General features: G+C 40.4%; 1 protein-coding gene across 1 annotated transcript in view; it reads left to right on the plus strand.

The window, feature by feature from the left end:
* SYCP2L (synaptonemal complex protein 2 like) overlaps positions 1-23,944 on the plus strand; it is a 221,342-nt gene that overhangs the window by 140,187 nt on the left and 57,211 nt on the right. The window contains exons 21-23 of the mRNA XM_077269880.1: positions 17,382-17,425; positions 17,567-17,627; positions 21,125-21,254. Coding sequence (XP_077125995.1) covers positions 17,382-17,425; positions 17,567-17,627; positions 21,125-21,254 — 235 coding nt within the window. The remainder of the gene's footprint in view (positions 1-17,381; positions 17,426-17,566; positions 17,628-21,124; positions 21,255-23,944) is intronic.

Here is a 23,944-nt window from a genome sequence, read left to right on the forward strand (position 1 = left end):
GTTCAGAATCGCCCGATCTATCAATAAAAAAAGGATTAACCTAATCGCTAAACAGCGTAGCGAGAAAAAAATTCGAAACGCCAGAATTACGTTTTTTGGTCACCACGACATTGCATTAAAATGCAATAACGGGCGATCAAAAGAACGTATCTGCACCAAAATGGTATCATTAAAAACGCCAGCTCGGCACGCAAAAAATAAGCCCTCACCTAACCTCAGATCATCAAAAATGGAGACACTAAGGGTATCAGAAAATTGCGCAATTTTTTTATTTAGCAAAGTTTGGAAAATTTTTTCACCAATGACCTGGAGAATCATAATGTCAGGTCAGTTTTAGCATTTGGTGAACCTAGCAAAAAAGCCAAACAAAAAACAAGTGTGGGACTGCACTTTTTTTGCAATTTCACCGCACTTGGAATTTTTTTCCCATTTTCTAGTACACGACATGCTAAAACCAATGATGTCGTTCAAAAGTACTACTCGTCCCGCAAAAAATAAGCCCTCACATGGCCATATTGACAGAAGGATAAATAATTTATGGCTCTGGTAAGGTGGGGAGCGAAAAACTAACACCGAAAAACTGAAAATCCCTAGGTCATGAAAGGGTTAAACATATTTTGCTTTTAACCAATTTTTATTACACTTTTTTTTATAAACAAATTTTTATTAAACACATTTTTTAAAGATATTAATAGTTTAACGGAATTATAGCTTTATAAATCTGTAAACTCTGGGGTGGAGATACTAACGGAGGGGCTGGAAGGTTGGACCACGTCGATAGTAGGGGAAGGCCTACTGGGTTGGGGTTGATCTGTAGTGGAAGGGGGGAAAAACCATGAGGCTGAGCAGGCAGGACAGGTTGGACAGGGGGTGGTGTTGGGGTAGGTGTAAAATTTAAACGGGGAAGGAAGACATTTGAAATTGGGACTGGGTTGGGAATTGGGACGGATTTTGGAAACGGCAAGGATTTTGGAAATGGAAAGGGTTGGTAGGAGAGACAATGGCTGTGTGGGGAGATGTGGAAGCAACTACCGGGGGAGTTGGAGGGGCTTGGGCGATGTCCTGCACTAGAGCAGCATGGCAGCCTTGCGTTACATGCATCTGCTGGTCGAGCATTGACTGGAAAAAGATTTGGCAACTGCTTTGCATCTGAATGCAGCCTATCCACACGACTGCTGAGTTCAGCGATGCTTTTATTCACCATGTTGAACCCAGCAGTCGTTTGCTCAGCCAAAAGCTTGATAGAGCTCTGTAAGGCTGCATTCAGATGCAAAAACTCGGGAGCATAACTCCTTTCCTGACTCCTCTGTCGCTGCTGCCCAGAACCTAAAGGTGTTCTAGAGGTGGCAGCAGTGTCAGAGGGGTGGGGTAAAGGGAACGCTAACTCGTCACCAGCAGCTTCATGTAATGAAGTGTGCAATGATGCTCCAGCGCTGGTGGATGTGGATGGGGCCGAGGGACCGGAAGTGAGGGAAGGGTCAGAGGGGTGGGGTCTACCAAGTGTAAGTATAAAGACACTTGTAAGCTACTATACAAATTATATTCAAAGCTTTGTGGTCTTCAATACTTACATCAGGAAACCGGCTTGATGGCTCGGTGGTCCCTGGTGGATCTGAAAGTATAAAGACAATTTATACTTAGACCCACAAACACCCAAAATAGATAATGTAATAGATTTAAAAACCACCCTGCTCAACTCTTATATCTCATCAATGTCCAAGCAGGCCAAAAAACGTTTTGAGAAACCACCAAAAATATACCCAAGGCACACCAGTCTGAGCTGGATATCTTAGGTCAATAATATGCGCAAGCTGTAAAACCATTTCCCCCCCCCCTAAAAAAAAAAAAAAAAAAAAAAGCAAAATACCCTCAGTTAACCCCTTCACCCCCGGAGCTTTTTTCGTTTTCGGTTTTTGCTCTCCTCCTTCCCAGAGCCATAACTTTTTTATTTTTCTGTCAATATGGCCATGTGAGGGCTTATTTTTTGCAAAACAAGTTGTACTTTTGAACAATACCATTGGTTTTAGCATGTCGTGTATCAGAAAACGGGAAAAAAATTCCAAGTGTGATGAAATTGCAAAAAAAAGTGCAATCTCACACTTGTTTTTTGTGTGGCTTTTTTGCTAGGTTCACCAAATGCTAAAACTAACCTGCGATTATGATTCTCCAGGTCATAATGAGTTCATAGACACCTAACATGTCTAGGTTATTTTTTATCTAAGTGGTGAAAAAAAAATTCCAACTTTGCTACAAAAAAAAAAAAAAAAAATTGCGCGATTTTCCGATACCCGTAGCGTCTCCAATATTCGTGATCTGGGGTCGGGTGAAGGCTTATTTTTTGCGTGCCAAGCTGGCGTTTTTATTGATACCATTTTGGTGCAGATACGTTTTTTTGATCGCCCGTTATTACATTTTAATGCAATGTCGCGGTGACCAAAAAACGTAATTTTGGCGTTTTTGATTTTTTTTCTCGCTACGCCATTTAGCGATCAGGTTAATCCTTTGTTTTTATTGATCGGGCGGTTCTGAACGCGGCAATACCAAATATGTGTATGTTTGATTTTTTTTTTTATTGTTTTATTTTGATAGGGGCGGAAGGGGGGTGATTTGAACTTTTATATTTTTTTTATTTTTTTATATTTTTAAACACTTTTTTTTTTTTTTTTTTAATTTTGGCATGCTTCAATAGCCTTCATAGGAGGCTAGAAGCATGCATAACTCGATCGCCTCTGCTACATAGAGGTGAAGTACAAATCACCTCTATGTAGTAGAAATGATGGTGTACTTTGAGCGCCGACCACAGGGTGGCGCTCAAAGCAATCGGCCATCAACAACCATAGAGGTCTCAAGGAGACCTCTGGTTGTTATGGCAATGCACCGCTGACCCCCGATCATGTGACGGGGGTCAGCGGTGCGAGCACTTCCGGCCGCGCGGCCGGGAGCGCTAGTTAAATGCCACTGTCAGCGCTTCACGGCGGCATTTAACTAGTTAATGGGCGCGGGAGGATCGCGATTCCGCTCGCGCTCATTGTGCGCACATGTCAGCTGTACAAAACAGCTGACATGTCGCGGCTTTGAGGTGGGTTCACCGCCGGAGCCCACCTCAAAGCGGGGGATCTGACAGCTGACGTACTATTCCTTCAGCTGGCAGAAAGGGGTTAAAGTTGAAATGCCTAAACACCAGTAGAAAATGTATTGACCACATGTGTGATTTGAAAAGATCCCTTTAAAAGTTACAAAAAGAAAAATAAAACACCTCTTTCAATTTTCCTACACCTTTTTATTTAAAAAAATAAAATAAACTCTCAACCATCTCTGTATTGCATGGTGTGTGTACATTTTTACATTCACCGCACTTAAAAATTTACCTTTGTGAAATGATACTACGTACAGTTTAATTTTTTTATTTTAATTTTTTTTTCTAAACATCACAATTAGGACCTACAATGCTCTTTATTTTAAATACAAGTACATTAACTGTAAATGTTTTCAGCAATACAATTTAAAAAAAGATAAATAAAAAAAACACACACGCAAGACAGTCACACCGCAATTACACACACACTGAAACCACATGCTGCACACGCCACACTACTTTATAAATACATCACAGTAAAAAAAACACATGCACGCATGCGCACAAAAATGGCAGGAATCACACTGGCAGGGAGGCCTCTGGCTGGACGCTGGCTGTCAGGCCTCCGGCTGGCTGGACGCTGGTTGTCAGGCGTCTGGCTGGCTGGATGCTGGCTGGCTGGCTGGCCGCTGGCTGGCCGGCCTCTAGCTGGCAGGCCTCTGGCTGGACGGCCTCTGGCTGGATGCTGGCTCAGGCTGGCTGGCTGGCTTCTGGATGGATGTTGGCTGGTGTCTTGCTAGTTGTCAGGCAGGAGTCTTGCTGGCACATTGAGTGAAGCCACAGGCCAGGTTTATATAGATTTGGGGCTGTCTGGCCAATTGGCTACAAAATACTGATTTGGAGCATGTGGATTGCCCCCAAGGGCCGTGGGGTACTCGGTACTGGTCCTTCGGTTCTCAGGGGGGATGTCATGGTGGCTGACCCAGCCCGTGGCCCTGGGACGTCCGTGTAAAAGGGAAAGGTCTTTAAGGGGAATGTTCGTGACGCCACCTGTGGTATTCAGTCAGGGTGACCGACGCTGCTTTAAGGAGTCCGCTGGGGTGATGTTATGGCAGCTAGATGGTATACCTTCCCACAGGTGAAGTGTATCCCCAGGGCTTCCCGGTGTGTAGATGGTGAATGATGAATGGCGCAGTGAAGAACGAGGACACAGGGTTGCAGTCTCTTTACCTTTTACTGAAGACTTCAGCATCCACAGGGCAGGCAGAGTCCAGCCGGTTTGGAGGCAAGTCCAGAGTTCCCTTATCCAGGTGGAAATCAGTAGCCTTCCTTTGTGCTGCGGTGGTGTAGTCCCTTACTGCCTATGGCTTCACATACGGGTCTCACAGATGCAATGTTACACTCTCTCTGTCCCCCATATAGGATCGGACAATACCCGTATGACTGGTGACTTTGAGCCTGTTTATAGGGTCTCTTAGATAACCCGGCTCTGTAGGTGTCACCATGCCTCCTGGGTGTAAGTGCAGACAGGTAACCTGCAATTAGCTGTCCTGCTGGTCTCTAAAATAAGTCGTAGAGGTCCTTACTCCGTTGGTGTTCCGGCTACCAGCATTTGCGCCTCAGAAGGAGACAGCTTGAGCGGGGCTGGTCCCCTTCTGGTATCCTCTCCTTTGCTTCGACTTCCTTCATGCTCACTGGAATACAGTTCTGTCTTTCAATGTCTCTTCCCAGGAGCTGCAGCTCTGAGGGCATGCACAGCTCTTTTTACCCTTCATCCTCCTCAGACTCTGGTCTGGAACATTCTAACTCTCCCTGCAGACTACCATATATATAGGGAGTGACCTAATAAATAGGAGCAGAAGCTCCCCCTGGTGGTCTGGAATGTGAAATGTTACATGTTTGTGATACCTGGATGCAGTTATCCTTTTTTGCCTCCAAACGTAGCATCACTCTCCCCAAGAGGAAAGCAATAGCACTGCGATGACCAGGACCCTGGGGTGCCGCACTCGCTCAGTGTAAAAAGACGTATTCCAGCGCTGGATTCCATCATACGACGTGCCACAACTAGTGTTGAGCATTCCGATACCGCAAATATCGGGTATCGGCCGATATTTGCTGTATCGGAATTCCGATACCGAGTTCCGATATTTTTGTGAAATCGGAATCGGAAGTTCCCAGTGTATGGTTCCCAGGGTCTGGAGGAGAGGAGACTCTCCTTCAGGCCCTGGGATCCATATTCATGTAAAAAATAAAGAATTAAAATAAAAAATATGGATATACTCACCCCTCAGACGGCCCCTGTACCTTAGCGATGTAACCGGCAGCCTCCGTTCCTAAGAATGCAGTGAGTTTAGGACCTGCGATGACGTCGCGGCTTGTGATTGGTCGCGTGAGCGGTCACGCGACCAATCACAAGCCGCGACGTCATCGAAGGTCCTTCACTCCTCATTCTTAGGAACGGAGGCTGCCGGTTATATCGCTAAGGTCCAGGGGCCGCCGGAGGGTTGAGTATATCCATATTTTTTATATTAATTCTTTATTTTTTACATGAATATGGATCCCAGGGCCTGAAGGAGAGTTTCCTCTCCTTCAGACCCTGGGAACCATCCAGGATAGCTTCCGATACTTGTGTCCCGTTGACTTGCATTGGTATCGGGTATCGGCGATATCCAATATTTTTTGGATATCGGCCGATCCATCCGATACCGATACCTTTGAGTATCGGAAGGTATCGCTCAACACTAGCCACGACAGATCCTGCATCCATAGGCTTTCATTCTAGCCAACGACATATGCCGCAGGATGCGTCGTCGCACATTTTTCCAGCGCAGACAAAAAAACGTTTCATTGTACGTTTTTTCCTGACGACGTGTCACCAAATTCCGATGGATCCAGTGCATGACGGACGGAACGTGTGGTCATACGTCGCGATCCGTCACTAAAACAAGTCTATGGAAAACGATGCATTTTGACGGGGAATGCACGACGGAAGTGTGGAAGAAGGCCTTGGCTGTGGTGTTCATGGTACAGGTAGAGTTCATCTGCAGTCCTATGTAACATGACAGAAAATGTAATGGATGTCATCAGCAGGTCTAAATGCTGTCAGTGTTATCAGTGGTGTTACATAGGACTGCAGATGACTTATATACATTATCTGTACGCAAGAAACCATCACTGTTTTATTTTTTTTAATGGGGGGGCGGCTACATTTTGGCAAAACCAACATCTTGTGGCTTAGGCCCCTGATCTTGTCTAGCATCGCTCCTGGCATCAAGCCATTGTCCCTCTTTTAAAGGGAACCAGACACCCCCAAAATCGAAGGTGAGCTAAGCCCACCAGCATCAGAGGCTTATCTACAGCATTCTGTAATGCTGCAGATAAGCTCCCTATGTATCCTGAAAGATGAGAAAAAGAGGTTAGATTATACTCACCCAGGGGTGGTCCCAGACCGGTTCTGGTCCGATGGGCATCGCGGTCCGATCTGGGGCCTCCCATCTCCTTACAATGACGTCCTCTTCTTGTCTTCACGCTGTGGCTCCGGCCCAGGTGTACTTTGTCTGCTCTGTTGAGGGCAGAGCAAAGTACTGCAGTGCGCATGCGCCGGGAAAGGTCAGAGAGGCCTGGCGCCAGCACACTGCAGTACTTTGCTCTGCCCTCAACAGGGCAGACCCAGTACGCCTGCGCCGGAGCCGCTGCATGAATACAAGAGGACATCATCCTATGAAGATAGGAGACCCCAGACCGGACCGCAACACCCATCGGACCAGAACTGGACCGGGACCGCCCCTGGGTGAGTATAATCTAACCTCTTTTTCTCATCTTTCAGGATACATCGGGGGCTTATCTACAGCATTACAGAATGCTGCAGATAAGCCCCTGATGCTGGTGGGCTTAGCTCCCCTTCGATTTTGGGGGTGACAGGTTCCCTTTAACTGCAACGAAGAGGCCTTCTCTGTGACTCAGTCCTCTCCCTCGGCTCTCGCCCCTCCCTCGGCTCTCGCCCCCTCTCTTTCCCCCTCCCTTGGCTCTCACCCCCTCTCTTTCCCTCTCCCTCGGCTCTCGTTCCTCCCTCGGCTCTTGCCCCCGCTCTCTCCACTCCTTTGGCTCTCACCCCTCCTTCGGCTTCCCCCCCCCTCTCTATCCCCCTCCTTCTATCCTCTATCCCCCTCCCTCGACTCTATCCCCCTCCCTGCCTCGGCAACCTTTTCCCCTCTCCCTGCCTCGGCAACCTTTTTTCCCTCTCCCTGCCTCGGCAACCTTTTTTCCCTCTCCCTGCCTCGGCAACCTTTTTTCCCTCTCCCTGCCTCGGCAACCTTTTTTCCCTCTCCCTGCCTCGGCAACCTTTTTTTCCTCTCCCTGCCTCGGCAACCTTTTTTCCCTCTGTCCTCTTTCCCCCTCCCTGCCTCGGCAACCTTTTTTTTTCCTCGGCCCCCTCTTTCCCCCTCCCTGCCTCGGCAACCTTTTTTTCCCTCAGCCCTCTCCCTCCTCTGCCCTGCTGCATATGTGCCTCTGGGGTGTAAATATTGAGTCTTCAAACTTTTATTGACAAACACATCAAGTTTATGTAACAATCTCTTAACAGGTATTAACGGACGCCATCTGTATAAAGCATCTGACATGCTGGTTATGGCTATACCTTTGTATTATAAGTCCGTTTATGTATAGGAGATTTCAGGTGTGGGGGGGCGTTTTTACAACTCGCTACCCCTACTGAGATTTCACCAGGCGCCATCATTCCCAAGGCCGACACACACACACACACACACACACACACACACACACACACACACACACACACACACACACACGTGACAGAGGAGTGACGCGGTAGGAGGAGAAAGAGGGAGAGAGCTGTAAGTGCATGCCAAGTCCCAGCACTTGTGAGCTCATTTGCATAAACTTTCACTGATTGTTTTCTAGAAAACAGAGGTATACACCTAATCAACATTTCCGATGTTGGAAATATATGGTGTTTGCTAACCCCTTCATGACATATGATGTACATTTGTTATAAGTCGTGTCCCTCTCTTTGGTGTCGCCTCGCACGCCAAGCCCCCATTTTTCCCAGCAGATAATGGCTGATTTAAGCCAGTTTCACATTTGCAGTTGTCTGCAGCGTTTGACACAAACATCCGCATGCGTCTTGATTTCATATCTTTTACATTGTTGACGCAGGTGCATGCGTTCGCCTGCGTTTGCTTACGCATGCGTATTTTCGCGGTGTGCGGCTGGGCGCGGCTAACGCACCATGTTGCAGTTTTTGAGGCGTCAAATTTCCGCTGCCATAAGCATGCGGACGCTTGTGGAAGGAGTGCGTCAAAACAACGCATTAGTCTATGGGAAGGCATAGGAACGCAAGGACATGCGTATGATTGCATTTGCACAAGGGTTTCTATACAGAAATCCCATGAGACCCGCCCATTTGGCATGACTTGTGTCAAGGAAATTCTCCTGGAAAAATGTTTTCCTATCAAACGCATGCGCATAAAAAGCGAGCAAGCGCAGAGTTTTTTTTTCCATAATGCGTAAGCTGATGCAGATATAAAACGCTGCATTATCATGCATTTTTGCATGCGGTTGCGGAAGATACGCTGCCGACTCAACCGCAAATGTGAAACCAGCCTTACTCAGCCATCGTGTCTATATCCGCTGCGGCTGTTAACCTGTTAAATGCCGCTGTCAGTCTGACAGCTGGATTTAACATGTGCTGGTAGTGGGGCATATTAATACACCCGCCCATCAGTGCACCCATGACTTGAGACCTGGGTGCTCATGGGTTTCCATGAAAGCTGGGAGGTTTGCGGAAGATCTCAATGCTTTCACAGAGGAACGTGATTTTCAGCATACATAGCACAATCCCTAAGGGGGCTATTAAATACAGTAAAAAGTTACAAAATAAATAAGAGTTCAAGAAATCTTAAATCATTCATTTAATAAAATATATATAACAAAGAAATGCGCATATTTGGTATTGCTGCATTCATGAAAGTCCAATCTATCGGTAAACGCTGTAATGAGAAAAAATTGAAACCATTTGGCCACCGCAACATTGTAACAAGAGACGATCAAACCTCATATCAACCCCAAAATGGAATCCGATCCCAAAAATTGAATGCATTACAGGACTCTGAAAATGGCGATAAAGCATTTTTTTTCTTTTTTTTATACAAAATAACCAAATATTTTTTTCACCACTAAAAAAGAGAAACCTACACATGTTTAGTATCTGCGTACTCGTACTGACCTGGAGAATCATATTTCCAGGTCAGGTTTACCATATTGTGAGCATGGTAAATACCCCCCCCCCCCACTTCCAAAAAAAACTACTCTGGGGTTGTATTTTTTTGCCATTTCAATGCATTTGGATTATTTTCTGCTTTCCAGTGCATCTCATGATAAAATGAATGATGTCATTCAAAAGTACTTGTCCCACAAAAAAAACAAAACAAGCCCTCATGGCTATGGGGACAGAAAAATAACGTTATCGCTTTTGGAAGAAATGGAGGAAAAAAAAATTGCCTGGTCATTAAATGGTTAAGGGTCTAAACTTTCTGGCGGGTTCCGTTTGCAAACTTAGGAAATAATCATACTTCGGGAGTAGTAGAGCGTCGGGTGGTTTCGTCAAACTCAATTTGACAGGTGGACACGCCCCTATCAAAGTGTATCAGTGTGTAACCCCCTCCTCCCCTCCCTGTCAGCCAGCTGTCCTCCCTGTCAGCCAGCTGTCCTCATTGTCTGGCTGTCCCCTTTTGATATAGTTTAATTTGTTAATACAGCGAATATTATCCCAGTAATTGTTTTATATTAGATGTTTATATGATATATTAAGATTAGTCTTGTTTGATAATCCACTGATAGGGAGAGTGAGGCTGTGTTTCTACAGTATTATTCTGCTGTGAGCTTGAAGTCTGGGTACTATAACTGCTAACAGCTGCTAAGATTTTCTGTGATGCAGATACAAACATTCCACTTGCTAGCAGCTGTTAAAATGTATCTGTACTGATCACTAACTAGATGTCAGGTTGTGTGTGTTAAGAGGTGTTTACCAAATATGTGAAACTTCTTACAAAATAATATGTTGTTACAAGTCATTTATCCACTATAAGATGTGCTTCTGACATTTTCATAAACCTATAGTCCCAATAATATTTATTTGGCCAGCAGATAATTAATTAAAACCGCATAAAGTGTGTTAAATAGACATCATAGTGAGTATAAAATGTATTAAATTGATTACTGATACGATTCCAACAAATTGATAATAAATTGTTATCAAAGTGACAGCAAAGCATATTAAATAGATAACACACCAAAATCATAGTGTATCAAAGTGTATTATTTTATTTATAGTCCCAATAATATTTATTCTCTTTTATTGACATTTTCATAAACCTATAGTAGAGCACCCGATCTGAGCATATGTGGCTGACAGTATAATGACTGTTGATTAGCGTTTATTTATAGTTAAATAATATTTTTCTCTTTTATTGACAATTTGATACAGCTACAGTATTTATATAGGTAGGACCCTCTTTTATTGACAGTTTGATACTATAAACAGTACTGATCTTTGTAAAATAAAGAACGAGAGAACTTTTTCAGATAAAAGTAATAACGTTTATACAAACTTCTTACAAAATAAATATCAATGCTGCATCGTACAAAATAAATAGCACGATGATTACTCATCATTACACTTATTTTAGTTTGATCTGATTTAAAACATATAGTTCAGCGATAATGTCAGGTGTTGGTCAGTCATTTATCAGTTTTTCACACATACCACAGAAAGATTTAGCTTGATCTGTGCGAGTTTGTTGGCATATTAGAAAAAGTACATTTGTATTAATTTTATTAGATTGTGGAAGAATTTTATTGACATTTTCATAAACCTATAGCCCCAATAATATTTATTTGACCAGCAGATAATTAATTAAAATCGCATATAGTTCACTGATAATTGTTACAGTATTTTATTTTCCTGGTGCTACTTTTGTTCGTGTATTATCGGCGTCTTCTTCAGTTGTGATTCTTACCTTTTCTATATAAATATGGGTAAATGAATTGTCCAGTGCCAGCATAATTTTTCAGCGTGGTCAGGGGTTGTGTTTAACTATCCTTTTAGAGTGTCTAGTAGTTTTATATTCTTTGTCTGATATATTTCTACACAAAGCTTCAAAACTATTTTGTAATTTATAATGTATCACAGTAGTTTCATATGAAGTTACATCTTAGGCTCTGTTCAGACTATTGTAATATCTGTAGCTTAGAATAGAGCCAAATAGCTACTTTCAAATCCGGACACACACCATTGATTTTAATGGGGTCTAAGGGGATTCTATCAAGCATTTCCACATAATAGTTATGGAAAGAATAATGCTGCAGAATTGGCCGCTCCAGTTATAAAACAAAAATGATGAAAATTATCCTTGATGATAATGTGAAAAAGGCTTATGCAGTGGGTTTATGGATCTCTACAATAAACACCATGTGTAGAAATTTGGTTCTAGAACTTGTTGGATTAGTGAATGTAATAACGTTTGGCATATTTTATAACATACAGCTAATGATTCTTGCTTTTAACTTGTATGTAACTGGTTAATGTTACTAATACCCTCTAACATGGGGTCATGGTTCTGCATTTTCTGAAGAGTTGAGCTTCATCTCCATCTTTCTTTAATTCTACATTATTTTATCACATATTAATTTCACAGCTGTCTGTGCTGGCTATTTACACACAGCCTTCTTGACTTCAATGTTTGTAGATTTTTCTGTCATGGAAAAAAAAAAAAAACGTGTACAAAGTTAAAACATAATTAAAATAAAGAATAATGACCTAGCTGGTTGTTTGGATGATATTGTAAAATCATTTATTGTTTCTACTACTTAGCAATTGTTACACTCTGTTATTTTTATTTATTTATTTATTTTATTTTATTTTTTTTTCCTTGGATTTTGTTAGTCATTACAATTATTTTTGCTCCCAAGATAGGGTTTTAGAGTCACCAAGTAACATAAACGTGCAGACTCCTGAATATTACAATTACAAAACATTCAAAGTTTGTTTCTCCACTTTTTGCAGATAATAAATCTTAATTTCTTTATAATTTGACTTTTAGTTATAGTTTGTTTCAGCTCTTTGTCGTTCTATGTATACCGTAAATTTTGCTTCCTTTCAGTGAATAATATAAGACAAATTATTTTTATTCAAAGAAATCTAACTTATGTATACTTTTAAAGCTTTGTTACATTTCTATCCAGTCTACACCATGCTGTGTAACATAAATACATGTGGTCTTGTAGTATGGTTTTTGGTTTCTCTGAACTGCCGCAAACAAAACATATAAGGTAGTACGGCACAAGATGTGAGCGTACCCGCAGCTCACTGAGCATTACCACTGCACTCATGGCCAATTCTCTTTGCAGCTTCTGAATGTACACTATTCTCACCGATGGAGAGTTTTCCTTTAAAAATATGAATATTATTGAATATAATGTTTTACATATGTTACAGTATTTTATTTTCCATGCAAAAATCCATCTGTATGTTGTGTGTGTTTGTTGTGTGTTGCATGTGTTGTGTGTGTTCTGTATGTTGTGTGTGTATGATTGTTGTGTGTTGCATGTGTTGTGTGTGTTCTGTATGTTGTGTGTGTATGATTGTTGTGTGTGTTGCATGTGTTGTGTGTGTTCTGTATGTTGTGTGTGTGTTTGTTGTGTGTGTTGCATGTGTTGTGTGTGTTCTGTATGTTGTGTGTGTATGATTGTTGTGTGTGTTGCATGTGTTGTGTGTGTTCTGTATGTTGTGTGTGTGTTTGTTGTGTGTATTGTATGTGTTCTGTGTGTTGTGTGTCCATCTCCGTTCTGCAATTCTCCTCTCTCTTTACAGAACCATAAACTTATAATGGCAAAATGTTGATGCCTCCATCAGCACAAAGATGGATTTTTGCATGGAAAATAAAATACTGTAACATATGTAAAACATTATATTCAATAATATTCATATTTTTAAAGGAAAACTCTCCATCGGTGAGAATAGTGTACATTCAGAAGCTGCAAAGAGAATTGGCCATGAGTGCAGCGGTAATGCTCAGTGAGCTGCGGGTACGCTCACATCTTGTGCCGTACTACCTTATATGTTTTGTTTGCGGCAGTTCAGAGAAACCAAAAACCATACTACAAGACCACATGTATTTGTTACACAGCATGGTGTAGACTGGATAGAAATGTAACAAAGCTTTAAAAGTATACATAAGTTAGATTTCTTTGAATAAAAATAATTTGTCTTATATTATTCACTGAAAGGAAGCAAAATTTACGGTATACATAGAACGACAAAGAGCTGAAACAAACTATAACTAAAAGTCAAATTATAAAGAAATTAAGATTTATTATCTGCAAAAAGTGGAGAAACAAACTTTGAATGTTTTGTAATTGTAATATTCAGGAGTCTGCACGTTTATGTTACTTGGTGACTCTAAAACCCTATCTTGGGAGCAAAAATAATTGTAATGACTAACAAAATCCAAGGAAAAAAAAATAAATAAAAAATAAATAAATAAATAAAAATAACAGAGTGTAACAATTGCTAAGTAGTAGAAACAATAAATGATTTTACAATATCATCCAAACAACCAGCTAGGTCATTATTCTTTATTTTAATTATGTTTTAACTTTGTACACGTTTTTTTTTTTTTTTTTCCATGACAGAAAAATCTACAAACATTGAAGTCAAGAAGGCTGTGTGTAAATAGCCAGCACAGACAGCTGTGAAATTAATATGTGATAAAATAATGTAGAATTAAAGAAAGATGGAGATGAAGCTCAACTCTTCAGAAAATGCAGAACCATGACCCCATGTTAGAGGGTATTAGTAACATTAACCAGTTACATACAAGTTAAAAGCAAGAATCATTAGCTGTATGTTATAAAATATGCCAAACGTTATTACATTCACTAATCCAACAAGTTCTAGAACCAAATTTCTACACATGGTGTTTATTGTAGAGATCCATAAACCCACTGCATAAGCCTTTTTCACATTATCATCAAGGATAATTTTCATCATTTTTGTTTTATAACTGGAGCGGCCAATTCTGCAGCATTATTCTTTCCATAACTATTATGTGGAAATGCTTGATAGAATCCCCTTAGACCCCATTAAAATCAATGGTGTGTGTCCGGATTTGAAAGTAGCTATTTGGCTCTATTCTAAGCTACAGATATTACAATAGTCTGAACAGAGCCTAAGATGTAACTTCATATGAAACTACTGTGATACATTATAAATTACAAAATAGTTTTGAAGCTTTGTGTAGAAATATATCAGACAAAGAATATAAAACTACTAGACACTCTAAAAGGATAGTTAAACACAACCCCTGGCCACGCTGAAAAATTATGCTGGCACTGGACAATTCATTTACCCATATTTATATAGAAAAGGTAAGAATCACAACTGAAGAAGACGCCGATAATACACGAACAAAAGTAGCACCAGGAAAATAAAATACTGTAACAATTATCAGTGAACTATATGCGATTTTAATTAATTATCTGCTGGTCAAATAAATATTATTGGGGCTATAGGTTTATGAAAATGTCAATAAAATTCTTCCACAATCTAATAAAATTAATACAAATGTACTTTTTCTAATATGCCAACAAACTCACACAGATCAAGCTAAATCTTTCTGTGGTACGTGTGAAAAACTGATAAATGACTGACCAACACCTGACATTATCGCTGAACTATATGATTTAAATCAGATCAAACTAAAATAAGTGTAATGATGTGTAATCATCGTGCTATTTATTTTGTACGATGCAGCATTGATATTTATTTTGTAAGAAGTTTGTATAAACGTTATTACTTTTATCTGAAAAAGTTCTCTCGTTCTTTATTTTACAAAGATCAGTACTGTTTATAGTATCAAACTGTCAATAAAAGACGGTCCTACCTATATAAATACTGTAGCTGTATCAAATTGTCAATAAAAGAGAAAAATAATATTTAACTATAAATAAACGCTAATCAACAGTCATTATACTGTCAGCCACATATGCTCAGATCGGGTGCTCTACTATAGGTTTATGAAAATGTCAATAAAAGAGAATAAATATTATTGGGACTATAAATAAAATAATACACTTTGATACACTATGATTTTGGTGTGTTATCTATTTAATATGCTTTGCTGTCACTTTGATAACAATTTATTATCAATTTGTTGGAATCGTATCAGTAATCAATTTAATACATTTTATACTCACTATGATGTCTATTTAACACACTTTATGCGGTTTTAATTAATTATCTGCTGGCCAAATAAATATTATTGGGACTATAGGTTTATGAAAATGTCAGAAGCACATCTTATAGTGGATAAATGACTTGTAACAACATATTATTTTGTAAGAAGTTTCACATATTTGGTAAACACCTCTTAACACACACAACCTGACATCTAGTTAGTGATCAGTACAGATACATTTTAACAGCTGCTAGCAAGTGGAATGTTTGTATCTGCATCACAGAAAATCTTAGCAGCTGTTAGCAGTTATAGTACCCGGACTTCAAGCTCACAGCAGAATAATACTGTAGAAACACAGCCTCACTCTCCCAGTGGAATGATGTGTAATCATCGTGCTATTTATTTTGTACGATGCAGCATTGATATTTATTTTGTAAGAATTTTGTATAAACGTTATTACTTTTATCTGAAAAAGTTCTCTCGTTCTTTATTTTACAAAGATCAGTACTGTTTATAGTATCAAACTGTCAATAAAAGAGGGTCCTACCTATATAAATACTGTAGCTGTATCAAAATTACTTTTATCTGAAAAAGTTCTCTTGTTCTTTATTTTACAAAGATCAGTTCTGTTTATAGTATCAAACTGTCAATAAAAGAGAAAAATATTATTTAACTATAAATAAACGCTAATCAACAAAAATCTTTTACATTTTTACATTACCGCGTCTTTGCTTTTTATAAACGTATAAAAACACCACGCTTCATACTTGCAGGTGTTGTAACATGGCCTACATACATAATGTGCGCATTATAAGAAGTGTAATGATGTGTAATCATCATGCTATTTATTTTGTACGATGCAGCATTGATATTTATTTTGTAAGAAGTTTGTATAAACGTTACTTTTATCTGAAAAAGTTCTCTCGTTCTTTATTTTACAAAGATCAGTACTGTTTATAGTATCAAACTGTCAATAAAAGAGGGTCCTACCTATATAAATACTGTAGCTGCATCAAATTGTCAATAAAAGAGAAAAATATTATTTAACTATAAATAAACGCTAATCAACATTCATTATACTGTCAGCCACATATGCTCAGATCGGGTGCTCTACTATAGGTTTATGAAAATGTCAATAAAAGAGAATAAATATTATTGGGACTATAAATAAAATAATACACTTTGATACACTATGATTTTGGTGTGTTATCTATTTAATATGCTTTGCTGTCACTTTGATAACAATTTATTATCAATTTGTTGGAATCGCATCAGTAATCAATTTAATACATTTTATACTCACTATGATGTCTATTTAACACACTTTATGCGGTTTTAATTAATTATCTGCTGGCCAAATAAATATTATTGGGACTATAGGTTTATGAAAATGTCAGAAGCACATCTTATAGTGGATAAATGACTTGTAACAACATATTATTTTGTAAGAAGTTTCACATATTTGGTAAACACCTCTTAACACACACAACCTGACATCTAGTTAGTGATCAGTACAGATACATTTTAACAGCTGCTAGCAAGTGGAATGTTTGTATCTGCATCACAGAAAATCTTAGCAGCTGTTAGCAGTTATAGTACCCAGACTTCAAGCTCACAGCAGAATAATACTGTAGAAACACAGCCTCACTCTCCCTATCAGTGGATTATCAAACAAGACTAATCTTAATATATCATATAAACATCTAATATAAAACAATTACTGGGATAATATTCGCTGTATTAACAAATTAAACTATATCAAAAGGGGACAGCCAGACAATGAGGACAGCTGGCTGACAGGGAGGACAGCTGGCTGACAGGGAGGGGAGGAGGGGGTTACACACTTTGATACACTTTGATAGGGGCGTGTCCACCTGTCAAATTGAGTTTGACGAAACCACCCGACGCTCTACTACTTTCGGGAACTATAGAAGCATCTGACTGAAATACCTAAAACTTAATACCTAACTTTTGGCAACGACTGTTTACCTTTATTTTTGTCGCTGATAGTGGCTGGACACAGAAATTATAGGTATGTGCTTTTATTTCAGATGACTGCTGCAACTGTCAACATAATAAGTCCTCCATCCAGCAGGTATGATTTCTAAGTATTTTTTTTTTATTAATAAGAAAATGCTATGACTTGTGAAGTGTGAACAATGCACATTTGTTAACTTTCATTATTCATAGAACATTAGGGTTATTGATTCTGAATTATTATTTTTTTCAAATCTAGGAAGACTATTGCGTCTAACATGCCACAAACGCGATCCAGCCAGAGAACGAAACCCAAAATGGTACATTATTGGATTTTTAAATGTAAAAAGCCTCAGTTACTATGCTGTGCTGTATCCTAGTGGAAGACCAAATTGCTCTTTACCTTATGTTTTCATTTTGGTTTGTAAGTCAACAGTTGAGTGGGCTCAGATGACGATGATCAGACCGTAAAAAGGTTAATTTGTCTGTTTCCATTCAAGCAGAGATGAGTGTTCATTTTATTACAGCTGTTTCTCAACTTTCCAAACCTAGTACCACCCAATGCCAAGACGTTCCTACCAAGTACACCCAAATAAAGGGATCACTCTGAAATGTTAACATGACTCTGCACACACTGTCGTCCAAGTCTAGGGTCTGGAGCCTTTAAGGGGTTTTCACTACTAGGACAACCCCTTCTCGATGTAAATGTTTGGCCCCTATAATATATAAAAGCTTGTCTTCTTCTCCCATGCCAGCACCGTTCCAGTGGTGTCGGCCCTCTCGGTCTTGTGGCTCTCGTGCAGTTAACATGACACGTGGTGCCCAATCAGCGCTGGCATCTCATTTCCATCTTTGTAGGGATTGAACATGATCAGGGAGTCCGGCTGCAGCTGACCTCTCACTACTTCTTCATGTTCAAATCGTGTGAAGGTGGAGACAGTGACGCCAGCGCTGATTGGGCGCCGGGCACCATGTGTCATGCAACCACATCACAGCCCCGGGACCACGAGTGCCGACACCACTGGAATGGCATCAGCACGGGACGTGAGCATAAGCATTTTTTTTCATAGGGGCCAAATATTTACATTGAAAAGGTGTTGTCTTGGTAGTGGACAACCCTTTAAAGATTTCATAGGAAGAATAGCACATCGTGCAGCTCTATTCTTTACATCAAAACGATGTAACCCCACTGGACCATTATTAGTCAATCTCATTTCTTTGTGGGGCGATCTGTATGATGGATTTGACATTGTGTGATTTGCTTCTGATGCAAATATGATAATTAAGTGATCTGCAAGTGTTATGCAAAATTTTCCAATACAGCGAGTGAAATAAGTATTTAACACTTCACAGATTTAGTAGATATATTTCTAAAGGTGCTATTGGCATGAAATTCTCACCAGATGTATGTAACAACCCATACAATCCATACATGCAAATAAATCAAACCCTAGATGTAAATAAATTAAATGTGTAATGAGAAATGACTCTGGGAAAACATATTGAACACGCTTACTGAAACATAATTAATAGTGATGAGCGAATATACTCGTTACTCGAGATTTCTTGAGCATGCTCGGGTGTCCTCCGAGTATTTGTTTTAGTGCTCGGAGATTGTTTTTCTTGCCGCAGCTGAATGATTTACATCTCTTAGCCAGCTTGATTACATGTGGGGATTCCCTAGCAACCAGGCAACCCCCACATGTACTTATGCTGGCTAACAGATGTAAATCATTCAGCTGCGGCAAGAAAAACGAAATCTCCGAACACTAAAAAATACTCGGAGGACCCCCAAGTATTCTCGAGAAATCTCGAGTAACGAGTATATTCGCTCATTACTACCGCTAATTCCAGGTCTTTTTGTAGCTCTCCACAGGTGGTCCTTGGCTTTTGGATAACTCTTCAGATATTTTTTAACCCCGACCTCTAAAATCTTGTGGGGAGCACCTGGTCATAAATGGTTTATGGTGAAATTTTGTTCTTTCTACTTCCAGGTTGTGACCCCAAATAGTGATCATTGGAATCTTCAATGTTTCAGAAATTCTGTCAATGCCATCAGTGTGTTTTGCAAGAATAAGGTTGCAAAGGTCTTGAGGCAGCTCACTGGTTTAACCCATCATAAGAAGTTTCTTGTGTGGCACCTTGGTAATGATAGATTTTTTTTTTATAGGCAATCAGTTAAACCAGCTGATATTATTGTTAACGAAGTGGCAGGATTGCTTTCTTATTACTTATAGATTTCAGCTGGTGTTATGATTTTCCATGTCTTTTGCACCTTTCTTACTTCCATGTCTTTTGCACCTTTCTTACTTCATGTGTTCAAAATCCTTTCTCTATGTGTAATTTTTCATTATTACACATACCTTAATTTATTGACATCTGTAGTTTGATTTCTTTGCCTGTGTGGATTGGATGGTTTAACGACATCTGGTGGTGCAGTTTATAGTCCGATTTTAGGTTGCTCATCGGTGGAGGAGGGGTGGCACTGAATCACAGGAGGCAGGGTTGCTGCTTCAAGAGGCCTGTGGCAGCAGTGGTCTTTCCTAAAGATGTTGGCAGTGATTGTAGTAGCCCCCTTTCCCTTTTTTTTTTTTTTTTTTTTTTTTAATTTTTATTTTTCCTGTGGTGTGTTCGGGAAACTGGCCAGCAGAGTCTGTGCATCCTCAGATTGAGATCTTGAGACGAGATATCTTCCCTTGAGAACTCAATCTGCACATGCACCACCTCCTGCGGACATTTTCTAAAAACCCACCAAAGGGAAATCAATGGGATATCCCCTCCTTCCAGCCCGAGACCCACAGCATTGCCCAACTCCTGACACTGGCCTCCTGAAGCAGCAACCCTGCCTCCTGTAACCCCTCTCCACAGCAGCCACCCCCACTTCCCGGTAAGCTACCTCCAGATTATAAGGTGCACCCTCATGTTCCTCCCAAATTTTGGGGAAAAAAGTGTTTTATAATCCCAAAAATACTGTATATTTCCTTTAGAAAATTGGTGATGTATTCAATACTTATTTCACCCGTTGTATATCTTTCCCACTTAACTAGGTCATGCTTCTACTTATACCGTTTGGATATTAAAAATAGAAATTTTGTCTTCCCAGTAACATGGTTACGATTAATCCTCCATATCAGCACCACATGTTAAGATTTCCCATTGGTAATCCAGTGGGGACAGGAAGAACAACAAGAGGATAAAATCCCATCTCCTCTGACAATCTCCATTGACTTTCAGATAACCTAGTCCTACCAGGGGCCTCGGTGTCTTTCACATCACTCAACCAATTAAATCCCGCTTAGGGCAGGGTCTAATAGGCTCCCTGTCAGTCAAATACTTACAGGTTACATAATTAACTGTGCTCGCACAAATTGTACAGTATTACAGTGGTGGACAGAAATCATGGGGCACTTTTAGCCTATAAAAATGGGCTGAAAATTTCAGCTTATACTCGATAATATACGGTATGTATTTTAGTTTTTAAAATTATAGGAATATCACACACTTACTATCCCACTTATATCAGCAAAACAAAAAGATACTATAACAGTGACCTAACAATGAAGCCCCATGTGTCACAAAGAAAGACACAAAAATCACTTGAATATTCGATGGAGAAAATAGTTACAGCTCTATAAACCGCATGTATGAAAAATTCTGACACTGTCCCGAGTCTTGAACTGGTTTGTTAATTTAAAACCATTTTATTTTCATTTTGGTTGCATTGGATCATTAGAAATCATTGAAACGTGCCCCTTCTGTTCTTTAGTCAGGGGCTTCCATTGTTTTATTATACCTTGACACCTCTTGACTTCTGCAGGCTGTAAACTATAAAGAGAGCAGTCCTTCAGGGAGTGACATAAGCTGGCTCTTAAAATCTTCCAGAAAATCCTTAACAAAATCTATTGACTACAGTCGTAAAAGGCAAAAGAGTAAAAGTAAGCTTAAAGGTAACACAAGTCATTTTTACACCATAAAATGGCACAAATGTCATCACTTAACGGGAGTCTGTTATTCTCTTTTTGTCATTTTATCTGAGAGCAGTATAATGTAGAGACAGAGGCCCTGATTTCAGCGATGTGTCAGTTATTGGGCATCTTGCTGTAGTTTTTATAAAATCACAAATTTATCAGCAGATTATCACTAGAGGACTAGTAAACCTTCTGTAGGTAGTCCAACAATCATGAGCTTGGTATAACCCCGCCCACACCACTGATTGGCAGATTTATGGCTATGCCCAACATACTTAGAAAGCTACCAATCAGTGTGGGTGGGCGGGGTTATACAGAGCTCCGCATTCAGAGAACTGTTAAATCTGCAGCAGATAAATAAGGGATTTTATCAACACTGCATCAATCAGCTCAGTAAGTGATACTTCACTGCAATTGTGGTCTCTGCCCCTACATCGTGCTGCTCTCAGATGAGGCAGCGGAAACCTTGTGACAAATTCCCTTTTAATTAGATTCTGTTACCAGTATTCTATTTTGTATACAAAACAATACCAGGGCTAGACACTGTTTACCCCATTCACTTCTATGGTTGAAATACATTAAAGGGAACCTGTCATGTCCCAAAATACTATACCTGCATATATAGGGTCAGTCTGCAGAGTAATAGCATTAGATTGTTACTGAAAACAGTTGCTGCGTGAAAATCAACTTTTATTTCTCTTGAATAGAGATGAGCCACCTCCCTAGTGTTCGGGTTCGGTTCGTCGAACAGGGAGGTGTTCGATGAACTGTTCGTCGAACGTTCGAACACCATCGAACCCCATTGAAACCAATGGCAGGCATACACAAACACATGGAAAACAATAGAAAACACCTTAAAAGGTGTCCAAAAGCTGACAAACTGCTCAGAAGAAACAACAAACACATGGAAAAGTCACAACTACACATAGTCATGCGAATAGAAAAGAGGTGTAGGAGTAAAAGGAGGAGGAGACACAGATATAGGCATGTCATGCCCTTCTAAAATCAAGAAAGGCTGGAGTAAAAATCTGAACTCTCTACCAACACCCAGACGTCTTGACAAAAAAAAAGAAAAAAAGAAATATCTTTAGGTAGAATGGCGGCGGGTCCATTCAGAACACTTTCCTTAGAAGACGTAGTGGTACCCCCATTGGGAGTTGTGCCAAAAAATGAACCCAATACATTCAGACTAATCCACCATTTGTCATATTCAAGGGGCAGGTCAGTAAACGACAACATCGTATAGTACTATGTACTAAACCTCCTTTGACGAGGCAATCAGGCGGGTCAAGAAGTTGGGAAGGGGCACCCTAATGGCCAAAACAGACATTGAGGGGGCATTCTGGTTACTACCTGTGCCTCCGAATAGTGTCCTCCCATTGGGCTGCTTCTGTGAAGGAGCATACTACATAGATCGCTGTTTGTTTGCCCATGGGGTGCTCCATATCCTGCTCACTATTTGAGGCGTTTAGTTGCTTCCTCGAATGTGTCGTCATGGACGCTTGTAAGGCGGCACATATTATCCATTACCTCAACTACTTCTTATGCCTGGGCCCAAAAGATTCGCCACAGTGTGAAAACATAAGGTAGTCCACCTGTGAGAAGGAGAGAGCTGGAGGGAGAGTGGACACCCCAGAGCCGAGAGGTTAGATTGAGAAAGAAAGAAGGCGGTGTAGCTTGCTTCATGGGTGGGGTACTCTGCTGAGTAGCAGAAATTGCTAGTAGGCCCAAAAGGATTTCCTGGGCCAGATGCCGTTACAAAATAGTAGTTAGGTAATCAGGCGGTGTAGCTTGCTTCATGGGTGGGGTACACTGCTGAGTAGCACTAAATTCTACTATGCCCAAAAGGATTTCCTGGGCTAGATGCCGTTAAAAAATAGTACTTGGGTAAACAGGAGGTGGGAGGCTGGGCAACTCTGCTGACTAGCAGACACTGAAGCTTTGGAGCAGACCTCTGAATCCTAGGCCATAGTATGAGTACACAACTCTGCAGACGACCCCACCCACCTGGAATTGACGATGGCAATGTCATGTAAAACTCAGCAAGGGGACTAAATAAGAGTCTCCATTTTTTCAAAAAATTCGGCCACAGATACCACTTAAGTGGCATCAATTTCACCAGAGTTTTTTAAAACAGTTGGTGAGATGATTTACAAAAATCATCAAGCTTTTAGTCTCCCCAAGATGACACAGGGGTAGAAAAGTCCTTGCGGATCCAGGATTTGTTCATCTTGATGAATGTTAGTCTGTCTACATTGTCACTGGACAGCCGCGTGCGCTTATCTGTCAGCACACCACCAGCAGCGCTGAACACGCGTTCAGAGAGAACGCTGGCTGCGGGGCGCGTCAAGATCTCCAAGGCGTGAGTGGCGAGCTCAGGCCATTGTTCAAGATTGGAAGCCCAAAATGAGCAAGGGTCCAGTTACACAGTCATGGCATCGATGTTAACTTGGAGATACTCTTGTACCATCCTTTCTAGGCATTGGCTGTGCGTCAGACTTCTTGTCTACTGTGGCCTTGCAAAGGATGGTCTAAAAAAAATCTTGAAACTATTGGAAAAAATTGCTGTTACCACCAGATACGATGTTACTGTTACGGTTAGAGTGATGACTCGATAGTCCCACGGTTGGCAAGTTAGAACTCGGAGATTGACTACGTGCACCACTGGT

This window comes from Ranitomeya variabilis, chromosome 6 (assembly GCF_051348905.1).
Source record: "Ranitomeya variabilis isolate aRanVar5 chromosome 6, aRanVar5.hap1, whole genome shotgun sequence".
Taxonomy (NCBI): Eukaryota; Metazoa; Chordata; class Amphibia; order Anura; family Dendrobatidae; genus Ranitomeya; species Ranitomeya variabilis.